This window comes from Emys orbicularis, chromosome 9, assembly GCF_028017835.1.
Source record: "Emys orbicularis isolate rEmyOrb1 chromosome 9, rEmyOrb1.hap1, whole genome shotgun sequence".
In the NCBI taxonomy this organism is placed as follows: Eukaryota; Metazoa; Chordata; order Testudines; family Emydidae; genus Emys; species Emys orbicularis.
Window position 1 is genome coordinate 78,447,995 of NC_088691.1, and position 15,713 is coordinate 78,463,707.

The 15,713-nt window shown below is 44.8% G+C and overlaps 1 protein-coding gene across 1 annotated transcript; it reads right to left on the minus strand.

Annotated features, from left to right (window-relative positions):
* Positions 1 to 3,724: 3,724 nt before the first annotated feature.
* Positions 3,725 to 11,823, minus strand: LOC135883831 (transmembrane 4 L6 family member 18-like). Its single transcript, XM_065411087.1, has 5 exons — positions 11,445 to 11,823; positions 9,546 to 9,635; positions 8,717 to 8,859; positions 6,024 to 6,204; positions 3,725 to 4,092 (listed from the first exon to the last, which is right to left on the minus strand). Exons 1-5 carry the CDS (start codon positions 11,619 to 11,621, stop codon positions 4,078 to 4,080), a joined length of 606 nt encoding a protein of 201 aa, XP_065267159.1. The 5' UTR covers positions 11,622 to 11,823; the 3' UTR covers positions 3,725 to 4,077.
* Between the last annotated feature and the right edge of the window lie 3,890 nt (positions 11,824 to 15,713).

The following is a 15,713-nucleotide window of genomic DNA, read 5'->3' on the forward strand; positions in this document are numbered from 1 at the left end:
TTTCAAGGAGAAATTTTTGTACCTATGTACCTGAGGCAGATATTCCTGCAAAAGGGCTCAGCAGCAAATAATTGTGCTGGCTTTTTTACCATTAGGTTTCAGAGTTACTTCTCCATTTATATGAATGGGGGCAATTTGCAACTTTTTTAGAGCTACAACCAGGATTAATTTGGCCTGTTGTGTCTATTCGCAGACTTGGGCAGTCTGTATCACATGTATCATTTTATGTTCAGCGGACTTTCTTCACAAGGGAACAACTCTCTTCTGCATTATATCAACTTTGTTTGCTGACTCTAAGGTCCATTCTCCCGGCCTAGATCCATTTTTTTCTGCTGTCAGCACTGCAGAATCAACATGCTGCAGCTGCATAAACAGATCACAGTTGCCAACTTTCACGCGGTAAATAAGCACCCTGACTTTCACAATAAACCAAAAATCAAGCTAATCCCATTTCAAAACAAGGCCAAAACAAGCCAATTCCCAAGAACCCCAACACTCTACGTGACTAGATCCCCCCAGCGTGCAGTCTGGGACTGTGGTGGGCCTGCTGTGCACCCCGACTCCCTCCCCTCTTGCCCCTGCTTGCCCCCCCCCCTTGCCGGGAGCTGATAAAAAAAAAGAAGCAACAAGCAACAAGCCAGAAACTAGCCAACAAGCAACTCACAAGCCAATTAAGCCAAAACCAAGCCCAACTTCAGCATTTTTTCCGCAGGTTTGGCATGTCTGAAACAGATGTTTACTTTACCTCCTCTACCATCAACAAAGTTACCAGCTATGTTCGGAGTTCAGAATTGCTGTTATCACATTGAATAGGGGAATAGGCACAAAGTAGGAAGAATGCAGGTTGGGTTTTAGCTACCAGGCAGAGCTAGCAGTAGTTACAAAGATCTAGTTTTGGGTTGGTAATTGGTTAGAGAGGCTTTCATCTCTAGGTCATTAGTCCAAATCCAGCCTTGGTTTATCATCTGATGGCCTATGTTTTAGCTTAGACCCCAGAGGATCCTGACACAGGTAAGGGTCATTACCAAGGCAGCATGGAGAGATGCTTGCATAGCTGCTGCCTATTCGGTGGATAAAGAGAAGATTTCATTATCTAGAGCTGTCAAACCAGCTCTTTTCATGAGCAATAAAGTCAAACGTCTTTGTTTGAAACTACACAGATGTGAAATGGAAGCTTCTGACAGAGTAAATATGGACCAACAAGATGTTACCATGCTGGAGGGACAAAGTGAGAAACAAAGACAAGGGCTCTTGCATAAGCTTCTCTCTATCGCCAACAGAAGTGGGTCCAATCAAAGATATTACCTCACCCACCTTGCCTCTCTAATATCCTGGGCCGGACAGGGCTACAACAATACTGCACTGCACACACAGTGAGAAACAGTCAATCCTTCTCAGTGGTGCTAAAACAAACCATAATGATACCTACAAATAACATCATTGTTTCCTATGGCTTATGGGTCTCCTATCTGGCTTCATGATCTTCTCGTCTCTTGCTCATGTCTCTTCCCAGCCAAACCCATGTCTTTTTGTTCCATACTTAGAATAATTGCAAGAGTGCTTGAGTGAGGGCGGTGTTCAAAAGATACCAGTAAACCATTTGCTGTAAATGTCCTTTAAAGTTTCTGGTCTCACTCAATTCAATAAACCCTCTCTCAATAGCCACTGTGTGCTTAAGGAGATAATACAGGCTTATCTCATTAATCAACCCACAGTCTGAACAGAATACCTTGTTTATTGTCTTTCACCAATACAAAGGAGCCTTTTACTTAATGAAGGCTTTGCCATGCTGGGGATTTCTGTTCTTGAGACACACCACTCATGTGATTTCACAATCAAAGATTAAATCATCAAGAACTTAAAAAAAAAGAAGCTTTTAAAAAAAAAAAAAAATCTCCAAAAAATAGCAATTCCATTGCATCTAGGGTTGAAATCCAGATTAAACAAGACATTTGGTTGGAAAAGGTTTTTATTTTCTGCACATTGGATATAAATATTTGGGGGTGGGGGGGTGGAAATCAAACACCTGTAACTTCACATATTTGATTGCTACAACAGTGCCCCAGTGTTACTCTAGTCTAGGGGGAAATGTTCCGGTCTAAGGAAATGCCAAGTGGGCAGCTTCACATTTTGTCAACATTCCTTTCCACCATGCACCTCTGACCTCCCATTCCACCTTGGAACGTGATCTAGGGGACTAAATCCTTTGTGACATTAGGCACTGAGACCCCTACAAGATGACAAGCCCTTACAGTGTGAAGCAAAGTCTCTTCCCTCATTAAGAATGGCCATCCATCTGGTGCTCTTTTAATCCCCCTCTTTTATCCAAGTATATCCCATTCCTCTGCTCTCTAATTACAATAAGACCTCAGCTACGAACACCAGAGTTACAAACTGATCAGTCAACCACACACCTCATTGTGTATTTCCAGTTCCAAGTCAGGCAGCAGCAGAGACCAAAAAAAAAGGAAAGCAGCATTTTTATCTTCATAGTAAAGTTTCAAAGCTGTATTAAGTCAGTTGTAAACTTTTGAAAGAACAACCGTAACGTTTTGTTCAGCGTTACAAACATTTCAGAGTTACGAACAACCTCCATTCCTGAGCTGTTCATAACCCTGAGGTTCTACTGTAATTCCTCCTTTTATGGAAAATTCCTGTAGAATTTAATGGGAATTAAACTTATAGCTGTCAAGCTGTCTAGAGTGTCTCAGGAGCATGAGTACCAACCTCAGGACAGACTGTTGAGAAGCAGGCACAAACCTCAAACTGGTTGTGAGTTCTAGACTTAAATTTGATCTATCAAGCGAAAACTCCTCAGGCATTTTAATGGCCTACCCATGGAGTCACAGACAATCCCCTTTGAGCTGCTTTATTCTTTTTCAGAGCATGATGCCTTTCCTGCTGACTTTTATAGGCTCAAAATCTCCCCCCATCTCTGTAATGAGCTCTGTATTTAGAAAGGTATTTGTAAACTAGATTTTTTTTTTTTTTTTTTTTGCTCACAAGGTTTAATGTCCTAAGGGCTTGTCTACTTGGTGCGGGCAAAGCACATGAGGGGGGAGTGATTTATAAAGCACTTTAATGTGTCTCGTTCTAACTGTCCCATATAGACTCTACTGGTGTGCTCAGAAAGGACTGTGTTAATGTGAAGTAGGTTCCTTTTTAAAGTGCATCAGCATTCAGCAGGGTCTACATGGGGCAATTAGAGTAAAACACACTAGTGTGCTTTACAAATGAGACCCTTCTGGTGTGCTTTGCTCTGCTGTGTAGGCAAGCCCTTTTAGCAATTCTCCTAAAATATGTTCTAAAGGGATTATTTGGCTCTGAGTATCTAAAGATAAAGAAACCAAAACCTGTTATTCGGTATGTTGGTGATAACAGGTTGAGCATAGCTGCCTTCCAAGCAGTTGACCTGGGGCTTTAAATCACGACTGGATATTTTTCTAAGTGATATGCTATAGCTGAAAAAGAAGTTAGGGATGCAATGCAGAAATATTTGAGTGAGGTTTGTGGCCTGTGTTATGCCGGAGGTCAGGCTAGTAGAAGATCCCTTCTGGCCTTAAAATCAAGTAATTTTCTACTGATCAAGAAATTGAGGCCTGACCCTATACACTGATGTCAATGGAAAGACTCCCCTTGATTTACTGAGGCCCTTGGAGACCATCTGAAATATTTATAAAGTCTAAATAAGGAGACGAGACAGTGGAATCTATGAAAGCATGGCAGCTTTACAGCACTTTCTTTATTGAAAACTAGAGATTTCTCTGTGAAGGCAGTTCCATAGCGCTCATACAACGCAAACTGGATGGCAAAGCAAACGAGACACAGTTATCATTGTCTTTCAGGATTGGTTGTGGTTAAGAAATGGCTCTCGTTTTAAAGAAAACATGGGAGAGCTTCATTTTTAGCTATCAAAAACCATTTAAGTGAATCTAAAGGTACATCTCATGAGAGAAGTGGGTGTGAAAAAGAAATCAGTGGAAAATTAGTTTTAATGGCACCCACAGATCTGCTATGTAGAACAGTAAACACTGGAGGAGCGAAGCCGGGCTGGCAATGAAGCGTTCTCTGCCACATTCAGATAATCCCCGGCTGCCAAAGGAAATGGGAAGAAGTCAAGGAGACTTGTAGCATTAATTCTCAGTATAACTTACAATTTGCACAATGGAAACATCCACATGATACTAAATCAACAGAGCTTCTCAGGGTAAAACCGGGCGCCCAACTGTGCCATCAGTGAAGACAGAAGCAAAGCTCCTATTGACTTCAGTGAGAGCAGTATTGGGGCTCCAGGCGAATCAAACCTGTTTATTACCTACCTGAGTCCCTAGCAAGCAGAGTGTTATGCTGGGGTTCAAATCCCTGAAACAGTGACATTCCCATTACAGGCTGTTAAAAGGGGATTTTTAACTCCATTTACTCCAGGCATCCTTTGTTTCACTTCTAGTAACTAATGTAAATTCTGTTGATTTCAACACTTCATAAAGGAAAAACTAATGATTTGTAGTTTCTCTATACTTCTGCTCAGCCAATGTGTTTTTTGCCTATTTCAGCAGATGCTTTTGCTTTATAGGCCAAGGGAAACATGCTAGAGTTTTTCTTCCCTTCTAGAAACACTTGCCAGTGCATTTTGATAAGACAATCATTTGCTGTTTAATAAAAGCAAAACAACCTCAAGGCTGTTCAGAATGATCTGCCCACGATGAACATTGGGGGCTGCCAGGGCCGGCTCTAACTTTTTTGCTGCCCCAAGCAGCAAAAAAAAGCGCCGTCCCCCTAGCCCCCCCCCCCGCCGAGCGCCGCCGGAAACCCCCCGAGCGCCGCGCCGCCGGAGCCCGCCCCCGCCGAGCGCCGCCGGAAACCCCCCCCAGCGCCGCGCCCGTGCCGCCCCCCCGCCGAGCGCCGTGCCGCCGGAGCACCCCCCCCCCCCGCGGAATGCCGCACCGCGCTGCGCTCCCCCCCGCCGCCCCTTACCAGGTGCCGCCCCAAGCATGTGCTTGGTTGCCTGGTGCCTGGAGCCGGCCCTGGGGGCTGCATAAGAACACTAAAGGCTTCCAAAGCCTAATGAATATGGCCATTCTTGAGCTAGCACGTCCAGCTCTACCCAGCCGCCAGAGCGGACAATGAAACATGTCATACACTTTTATAACTGCTGGCTGCCATGCTGAAAATGTTATTTCACACCATAATGCCTACTAGCGGCACCACCTATTTAAACTAAGGTCATTCAACATTATTTTTTATTGTAGTGTTGTTGTGGACCAGGAGCCCTTTGTGCTAAATCCTCACTTCTGAAGCAGGGATTTCTTGGTCATTTTAATAGGGCTCTGCTGATATGTCCCACAGAACAACATTGTGCACAGTGACATAAAATACATGCCAAGTTCTTGAGTGCCAAAACCCACCAGGTTGTTTCTTACTCTCTCAGCTATGAAACCCACTTGATGTTAAAGACAAACTTGGACTTGTTCCAAGGAGGTAGATGCTCAGTACTCTTCACTGACACCGAAGTCCTGTATTCGCTATATATTAAGTACTGATGTTTAATTTTCAGGGTGATTTTATTTAACCTTCACAGCCCCACGTTCCATAGCTCAGTGGTTTGAGCATTGGGCTGCTAAACCCAGGGTTATGAGTTCAATCCTTGAAGGGTCCACTTAGAGATCTGGGGCAAAATCAGTACTTGGTCCTGCTAGTGAAGGCAGGGGGCTGGACTCAATGACCTTTCAGGGTCTCTTCCAGCTCTATGAGATAGGTATATCTCCATATATAATAAGATGAGTTTAAGTGAGAAGCCTGGGATCCCTGCATGTTGTATGGAATGACAAGATGAATTTGAAAAGTATAATATGTTGTTAAATGCACTTCACTACGAAGACTGGTATCAGATTAGGAAAGTAATGTTTCAAATTCATAAAAACCAATGGCCAGATCCTCAGCTGATGTAAATTGTCATCTGAGTGAAGTGATGGAGCAATGCTGATTTACTCCACCCTAAGATTTGGCACAAGGTCTTTTGTTACCTGTATAAAGACGGAGTAGGTCCCACAGAGTATCTGTTTTAATTCAGCCATCGCTTTGAGAAAGCAGATGATCACTTGAAATCCACTAAGGGCTATGAGAATAGAGAATAAAATGATGTTCCATTCCACTACGTGCGCAGGTTCAGTGCACTGAGACCAGGAACTGTACGCAATGAGGTAACTACCAGAGAAACAGAAAAATGGGGAAATTAGACCAGTTTAATGCCTTGAAATTTAACACTCAATAATAATAATTCTAACAGTAATCAGACAAAATAATAAAATCTGTTTGTTCTGATGTCCTGGAGCCAAATTCTGGTCTCAGTTACACCAGTGTAAATCCTAAGTAGCTCAATCAAACCCTGTGGTGTTACTCAAGATTTACAATGGTGTAACTGAGCCCAGAATCCAGATCAGAGTTCACAGAATGCATCTTCTTCATTCACTTCACTGCATTTTTGTCATGGAAGTGTTAGTTAGAAGTTCTGCATTTTCTGCTAATGATACAAATTGAATTTAAACAGAGACCATTTAGAACCCTTCTATTTCATGAGTACCAGTCAAGCTGCAGTTGATTATAGTTTGACCGAAGTTGGGGTTTTTAACCAGCATAGATCAGCAATGCCCAAATAATATTTCACTATGACAAGTGGATGGAGTGGTGACTGAGGGCACTGCCTAAGGGAGTATCACTGTTTGTTATTCCCATTTGGCCTTCAGGCCACCCTCTGCCTCCCTGCTAGCCCTATAGAGTATGTCATTCACCTTCTCTGTTGTATCATCATAACAACGTGAAGGAGATGCAGTATTGCCATCCTCAAGAGATCAGAAACCGTGAGTCAGATGTCCCTCTCCGTCCACGTGTGATAATTTCAGATTGAAAAGTCAGCCTTTAATGCACACAACTGCATACCTCTCCCTGGCTGCTCAGATGGAGACACCACTTACCCTCTCCTCACCCTGAAGATAGGCAGTTCCCCTATTGCTGTCTTGACTCTCTCCCTTCCGAGTTTATTCCCTTTGATAAAAGAAGGGCTGGATGATAAATAGTTTGAGAACCACTGACCCAATTAATGCACCATGATTCACACTAGCACATAGAATTTATTTTATTATTTAGAATTGATGAGTTACAGATTACATAGCAAAGAACTTCTAACTTGTATCAGCCATTCATACAGGTGATGACGGCACAGTACAAACAATATAGGATTGATCTAGCCTTTAGCAAGAAGCAGCACTTCCCTGACACCCCTCCCCCCACAAGACTTCTCTGCCCAACACAGGGTAGCACTTTGGACCCCCCTATCCCACTGCTCCCTCTGCTTCCGGGGCCCCTTTCCACTCCCCTGCACCCTAGACGTGCCTCCTGCTCCCCCTCATTCTTCCCATCCGTCTTTCACAGTGTCTCTGCTGCCCCTCACTGCCCCTGTGTTCTGTCCACACCCCTCTCCCCCGAACCATAAAATGGCAGGCATTTCCCTGTGGGTTTGGCTTCAATCTCATTGAACACAGTAGGAGGTGGCAGCCTACTTTAGTAAGGGCAGCCTCACTTCCACATGCTGATAGACTGCAGGGACATGGAGGCCATCTTTCTGGCTTCAGCCTCCTTGACAGTAATGGGAGATGGTGACCATTGTGAATAAGGGAAAATTCCTGCATTGGCACCTTTCAAACAGATTTTTAAAACCCATATCACTAGCGTGGTGATAAAAGCATGAGAGTTGGCAATACTGGAGATGGCATGGTGTTATTATTGGTTCCAAGAACCATCACTGTAATCATATTTGCTGGCCTCCATTTCTTCTCTATTAATAAATTACACAGTTTGGGCTGAATCCAGAGTCCCTCACTTGGCATCTGGCCCTTCATGTTCAAATCAGGCTCTTTTTTATTTATGAATTAAAAAAACAAAACAAAAACAGAACATTGTCATTATTAGTACATATCTCAATGGTGTCACCATAACCTAAAAACAGAGAATATACCACATGCGTATAAGGATCCACTTCTTTTGTCTCTTCTCTAAACTGAAGTCAGTAATTCCTATATTTTAGAGCCATGGCTTTCAACCTGTGGTCTGCAGACCCTTGGGGGGGCTGCAGACTAAGATTTTCAAAGGGGTCTGCACCGCCGTTCAAAAATTTTTAGGGGTCCACAAACGAAAAAAGGTTGAAAACCACTGTTTTAGGGAACAATCCCATACTTGCTGAGGAATTTGGCTTTTCATCTTCTTCTATCTAGGATTTCATGACTCGTCCAATGCTTAGTGTACTCCACTGGAAGTTGGAAGAACTTGACTTTATCTTACTTGAAATATTTGCATATTAAAAAATCTTATCCTTGAAAAGGAGACAGTTTCAAACTTCTGCATTCAAAGCAGTCACAGGTTGTAGATCTGTACTTGACATATTCTTAGGAGCTTTGATGTCTCACTGGAAGATAAGCCGAATTAGCTGAACATTAAACTTTCTCTGTAAAGATGCAAATAATTTTTTTCCTTTGTGTGTTCTGCTCAGAAACAAATTTGAAATATACAGTATTCATTGTGGAGCAAAGATTTTTAAAAGCTAAGAAAATACATATGCTGTGATAATGGGTAAATTTATTTTTATCTATAAATTTCCTCCAAAAGGACCTTTTAATCTTTTTTCTGTATAGTTTCTTATAGTAGATATAAAGATGTTTCTTACCCCCCTGCAGTGTCTTTGAAGATATAACCCCAGCCAGCTGGCGTATTGCAGAATGGGCCTTGCACTAAGCCCAAAGTAGAGATGATGATGCTGTATCCAGAAAAAACAATTCCAAGCAGGGCTAACACAACTGAAATGAAACTCTGTATTGAAGAGAGAATAAATGTTATCAGCATGGGGGTTTCCCTTAGTCACCTAAGCAGAGCCAACCACCAACCAATGTGCCCTGGCTCCTTTGCCAGGTTTGTACCTTACAGGCATGGTTGTTCAAAATTCAATAGGAAATGGGATCAGGACAACAGGGAGACCCATCCCTGGCAATAGCATTTTCTCTTTTGGGATTGTGTCCTCAGGGAAAATGCCAAATTTCTCCAGAGGTAAGACAGTTTTACTCCCATTGTTTTTTAAGCTGTACTTTTGCAAACACATTGTAGGAGGCCAGGAGGGCACCACAATACTCATAAGACTTGTTTGCATCCCACTCAGCATTTACAGATTATTTATTTTCCATCTAATCACTTCCAAATGTAAGAAGGGGGTGTGAGGAGGTGAAGGAGCAATTCAGCAGGGGAGAGAGTTGAAAGATAAGACTCCAAGGCTATCAACTCTTTTGTTTCCTGGGGACTTCACATGTGCAGTCGGAGGAAGCAACTGGACTAGTGGTAACCCATGGGGTTGTCTCTACCCTGACCCAGGGTTCTGTCCTAATACAGAGAGAGGAAGGAACTAGCCATAAAGAGGGAGTCAAGGTTTGGCTGGGGAAATGGGGGAGGAGGGGAACTCAGAATGAATGCTGAATAGAGAAACAAAAGACAAAACAAAGACTCACCCTGTATGTTTTGTTACAGCTCTCGCTCTGGCAGCATTGATAGAACGTGTCACGCTCCAATGTTATTAGAAGTGCTGCTAACAGAAGCATCTGTAAGGGGGAGACTGTAAGATGAGTGGAAATAACTGGAGATACTGCGCCTGATTCTCTCCTGCCCGTGCACAGTAAGTGTAAAATGCCACCAGTCTGAACTGGTAGCACTTTACACCCACTTTGCACAGAAGTGTACGACTGCTGCAGGTGCACGGCAAGGGAGAGTCAGGGCTACCGTATTTGTTAGACATAACTGGAAATTTTGCAGAAAAGAACTAATGAGCTTCACTTCTCTCTCTGCCAATCCTCCATATGCAGCTTAGGACTTTTCTCAAAGTGTTAAGTTATTTGGCATTGGTTGAGTAATTTCACCAAGTAAATCTTGGACTTTAGATCATAATAGTTTCCAACATTTAAAAAAAACATCCAAGGATGATTCAGTGAAGAAACCAGGACTCTGGACATTGCTCTGTGGGGGAGCTGGGTTGTGGGGCCTATGGGAAGGGCCATATGAGGAAGGGAGGGATGGCCCCTCTGGGTTGGAGGAATGGGGAAGGTAAGAGGAGGAGTGCTAATGTAGACAAGGTGCTGGCAATACCAGCATTTTAAGCACCATGTTGTGTAGATCTGCTTAAAATACCAGCTGCCAGCTGGATTTCTAACTACACTAGGACTCTCATGGATGATCCCACCATTGGAACTGAACCAATAGTAACTACAATGGGAAATTTTAGTAAAAATATTCTGGTGTAGGCACAGCCTGAACTCTTGCTATTTGATTCTCTGTTTGTAAAATGAGGACAATGGTAACTCTCATGAACTCCCATGAAGGGCTCTGAAATAGAAAAGTGCTAAATGGAAGTTTTGAAATCTCTATATAAGGTATTTCTAATTTTTGTGGTTGGTGTTCCCCAAACCTCCAGCTTACTAGTGTTTCTCCTTTTGAGTTTCTGGGCCTCCAGAAAATTTTCTCTGATCACCACAAGTTTGACATTTTTCAAAGACTGATGTAGAACATACACAGTGATAGTTTCCAAATTAGGTCTCATCTTTATTCATTTAACATCTTTCCCTTTTTAATGCAGAAAGACCCTACCAAATAGAATTGACATTAATAATATAAGGTACCTGTCTAAACACATAAGAGGGCTGTGGCTTTTACATCGTGTACTATGTTCATAGGAACTAAGGGTGTGCGAGTGCTACCGCACCCCCTGCCTTGCAGTGGTTTTCACCATATACAGGGTTTACAGTTTGGTTCAATGGCTCTCAGCAACCCCACAATACAAATTGTTCCAGCACCCTTGACTATGTTACCACAGATAAGAATATTAAAAATCTATTAGAAAAAAGTTACTGTGCATGATCTTCCACTGGCTGTAATGGATTGACTTGTCTAAGTTTTTACACAGCAGCAGAGCTTTATTGATTAGTGGCCATAGCACATCGTGGTATAATATGCACAGCATCTGCAGTCAGATTTGCAGTTACATATATAAGAATTTCATTTTTAGCATAACTCCAAACCCAAGTAGATGGTTAGCCAATCCCCTCCCACACACTACTGCACAAGCTTTGCTTATGTGACAAAAAGCATGCAAACTCACCTCCCAAAATCATGTAAAACAAAAAATCAATCACGTACGTGCCAGTTTTGTTCAGCTGTCCATGATCAGTGCCCTTAATTTTTAAAGTTGATCAAATTTGCTGCCTATAAAATTAGCTAAAATAATTCATCTCCCCTTTAAAAGCAAGATCATGACGCAATCACACCTTGCTGCAGGGTTATCCCTGCAGATGTCATTGTGCTAACATCATTTGCACTAGCATTTACAACTCAATAAAATCCACAGAACCGACACTTACCATCACACCAGAGAAACATATTCCTTCAAAATACCACACGTAGTTGGTGAGCTGGTTACTGGTGGCGTATGAAGTTTTCCCATTAGGGAAGTATAACAGGATATTAACAACAATACTCCAAAGTGCAAGAGGTATCAACAGACAACTCAAACAGCCTCTGCATTTTTGTAAACCCATCTCTTAAGAACTTTAAATACTTTCGCTATTCTAAGCCCACACAGGGCTACTTCTTTTAAAGTTGCAAACCCCTGCCACCTTCTTGTTTTGATGCAGTCATTTTGTATTCATGGGAACCTGGTTGCTGGGTTCCAGTGCTAAAGTGAGTGCTTTACTGTTTGTAGAACAAAGGGCAAAATATCACTGGCTGAAGGGCTAGTCCATCTCCTGTGCTGGAGCGTGTGACTGTTTCTTTAAGTAACTTTTGTTTCCTTCTAAGGTCTATTCCTTGGGGAGCTTAAGATTCACATGAGTGTCTAGAAGAATCAGAAGGAACACAACACAGGGTTATAACAACAATATATCAAGCATGTGTATATCACTTTTTCATCTTCTAAAACATGGTTTAGAAATATTAACAAAGTAATCCACACAGCACCCTGCACACAACATGCCTCGCAGGTAGGCCCTGGACTGCTGTGAGACCTTCCAAAGTTTACTGTGTTCTGAGGGGCAATGAAGTATTATTAGAACTAACATATTTCATGCACTTTATGTTATTGTCTTACAGCACTCTTGTGAAGTAAGTAGGTATCACTGTTCAAGAACTGGGTTCTATTCCTGGCTCACTTCTGTGTCTGTTTTCCCCCCACTCCCTTTGTCTCTTCTGTCTATTTAGATTGTATGCTTTTTGGGGGCTAGGGCTGTTTCTTACTATATGCATGTTTGGGGTTTCTAAGTGCTAAGTAATATCAATTATGAAGAATAACTTGAGCAATGGGGAAAGCAAGGCACAGAGAAGATAAGGATGGTCTTGTGGGTAAGGCACTAGAGTGGAACTTAAGAAACCCCTGGGTTCACTTCTTGGCCCTGGTTCACAGATTTCCTGTGTGATGTTGGGCGTGTCACTGATCTTCTTTTTACTTCAGTTCCTCCTCTGCAAAGTGAGGCTAATAATGCTCCTCAGAGTTTGTGAGGCTAAATGTATTCATGTCTATGATGGGGCCCATAGAAGTTTCTAGATAGAAAGGCTGTGTATTACCTATGGCTGCAGAGAAAGCCAGGATTACAGCTCAGCACACGTTGGTCCCTGTGCAATGGCTTTATACAATATCTGTAAACAAAATTATTTGAAGGGGGGAAATAGCAAATGACTGGGCAGGGAACTGAAAACAGCAAACCTTCACTCAAAACACAGCTTGTTTGCAGTCCTGTCCCTGTAAATGAGGGATCTCCTCTAATAGCTTGTGTAACCCTTCTACCAGGTGGAGCCAGCAGCAACCAGGGCCGGGTTCAAAATCTAGGGGTCCTTTTCTATTGATACAACAGAGAACCAGCTCGAGGCTCCACCCAGTAACCTGGGAAACTTACACACCACCCCAGGCACCTCTGAGAGGCAATACTTCTCCACTTGCAAGCACAGAATCTGAGTGTAGAAAAGAAACTTTTAATAAAAGGAGGGAAGTAACTTGGCGTTAATTTGGGAAACACTGCAAACAGAGTTCATAAACATAAACCATGAGTAAAAGACCCACCCCCAAATAGATTGGACAGTGTCCTTTTCCCATCAGGTTCTTAAGTCCAGCAACCCAAAAGTCCCTTTCACGTACCCAACCCTTCTCTGCACCCCACTGACAGAGTTCAGAGGTGTATCTGCAGAGTTCACCTCACTCCCTGGGTGGGGGGTAAAGAGGTACCTTACTCATTCCACTGCTCAGGCACTCACTCGCCACCCCTCTCTGCCAGCCGCCCTGTTGGCCGCTTATCACACCTCTCTGCTGCACCAGCCACTCGTTCACCAGCTGACTGTCAGTCACCTTCTGCTGCCACCTGCCTCTCTGCTGTGACTGCTGCACATCAGTCTCTTAGTAATTTTCAGCCCCTTGCAGGCTGGGCAGAAACACTGCCTCATCTCAAGTGATTTCAGCTCTCAGTGATTTTTAGCTCTTAGCAGGCAGGGCAGAAACACAGTCCTACCACACCTGATTTCAGCTCTGATTGGGTATTTAACATAACAAAGAGGCTCCTAAAGAATCCTATTTAGCTCTATTTTTTTAACAGTGGGGAGGAACAGGTTAAACCAGTCTAGGGAGAACCCTTGATGAGATTATGCAGTCTCCTGGCTGGGGATCCCCAGCCCTCTTACTTTCACAGGGCTCTGACATTTAAGCCCCTGGCTTAATGAGGTTCTTTGAACTGAGGGTGGCCCCCTCATTTGGGACAGGTTAAGCACCTGATGCTTTCCTGTATACCTACAATAATTATAACATTGATAACCATATTTCACTACCCCTGCATTCAGTACTAAAGTGATTTGTACCCAAGTCCAGCCAAAGTTGATCACTTTGACACCGCTGTATTTGTTGAATATGTAAGCAGAGCAGGAGCAAACTGTATTTACATAAAGACATCCAAAGTCTCTCCCCCGCCCAGCTAGCTGTTAGGGAAGCATTCATTCTGACCCTGCTTACACTTGCAATGCACTAAAAAAATTTCATGTACAGAACAATAGAACATTTCCCAACCGGTGGTTAATTGTATTGGGCAGTATAATTGGGATCATTAAGGATTATAGAATTATGGAATTGGAGATTATCCAGTCCACCTTTGAGCCAATACAGGATATTCTCTGCAGAATGTTTTCTAGGGTTTTGTCTAATCTAATTTAAAATGACATAAACAATGAGTAAGACTACATTTTAGCCACGGGTATTTTTAGTAAAAGTCACGGACAGGTCACGGGCAATAAACAAAAATTCACAGCCCATGACCTGTTCATGACTTTTACTAAAAATACCCATGAATAAAACTTGGGGGAGGGCTGCCCGGGGGCCCTGCGGGTGCTAGGGGAGGGTGGCCTGGGTGCCGCGGGGGGCAGACGGCAGCACACAGCCTGGGACCAGGGGTGAAAGTAAGGCAGTACAGGTCGGTACAGCGTACCGGTAAAACGTGGCTGCCGGTACAGCTGATGTTAAAGCGCTGCCGCGGCAAAGGACCCTGCTTAAAGCGCTGCTGTAGCAGAGATTTAATGTCATTGCCCCTTTTGCCCCCGGCCCCGGGCTGCCAATGGGAGTGGGGGGGGAGGGCAAAAAGAGCACCTGCCCCGGGGCCAGAGATTTAAAAGCCCCCGGCCCTTTAAATTGCTGCTGGAGCCCCAGGTGGAGCAGGCCAGGCAGCACGGATGGGCTGGCTGGGGGATGCTGACCACCAGCCCCACCCCCTTCTGCCCCAGGCCCCGCCCTTCCCGGGGGGAGGCGGAGTCATCCACATACCAGTAAGAGTTCAATTTTACTTTCACCCCTGCCCAGGACCCCCGCTGGTGCTGGGAGGGCCCCAGGCAGTGGTGTGTAGCCCGAGAGCCCCACTGGTGCTGGGGGAGCACGGGCCACGGTGTGCGGCTCGGGATCCCCGCTGGTGTTGCGGGGAGGTTGGCGGGGCCAGCAGCCTACCTACCTGGCTCTGGGCCTCCCCGCCCCCCCTACCCCCGCAGCAGCAGCAGAGTTTGGGTGTGGGAGGGGGCAGGATGTCGGGGCATGGGACAGGGTGAGGCAGGCTCTGGGCGGCGCTTACCTGGGGGGCTCCCTGGAAGCAGTGACATCCCCCTCGCTCAGCTGCTAGGCGGAGGCATGACCAGGCATCTCTGTGCACTGCCCCCGCCCAGGGCACTGCCCTCGCCTAGGGCACCACCCCTGCCCAGGGCACTGCCCCTGCAGCTCCCATTGGCCGGACTGCTGCAGAGCTGCCTGGCCATGCCTCCACCCAGAGCGCTCCTCACCCCACCCCGTGCCCCAACCCCCTACCCCCTCCAAAATCAGGGCCGGTTTTAAGCCGATTCAGGCGATTCCCCGGAATGGGGCCCCGCGCCTAAGAGGGCCCCACAATGTCCGGGGCTGCCGGCGGAGCGGGGAAAAAAAAGAAAAAAAAAAAGCCGTGTCCTGCTTCTCCCCCCTCCCTCCAGCGCTTGCACCGCCATACAGCTGATCAGCGCAAGCCTGGGAGGGAGGGGTGAGGAGGAGGAATGCGGTGTGCTTGGGGAAGAGGCGGGGCCAGAGCGGGGATTTGGGGAGGGATCCAATGGGGCAGTGAGGTGGCGGGACTGTGGGCGGGGCCAGG

Coding starts and splice junctions, on each gene's coding strand:
- LOC135883831 (XM_065411087.1), bottom strand. CDS start 11,621: ATGGGTTTACAAAAATGCAGAGGCTGTTTGAGTTGTCTGTTGATACCT. Junction 9,636..11,444: donor TATGTTTCTCTGGTGTGATG/GTAAGTGTCGGT, acceptor TCCCCCTTACAG/ATGCTTCTGTTAGCAGCACT. Junction 6,205..8,716: donor TTCAAAGACACTGCAGGGGG/GTAAGAAACATC, acceptor TTTCTCTGGTAG/TTACCTCATTGCGTACAGTT.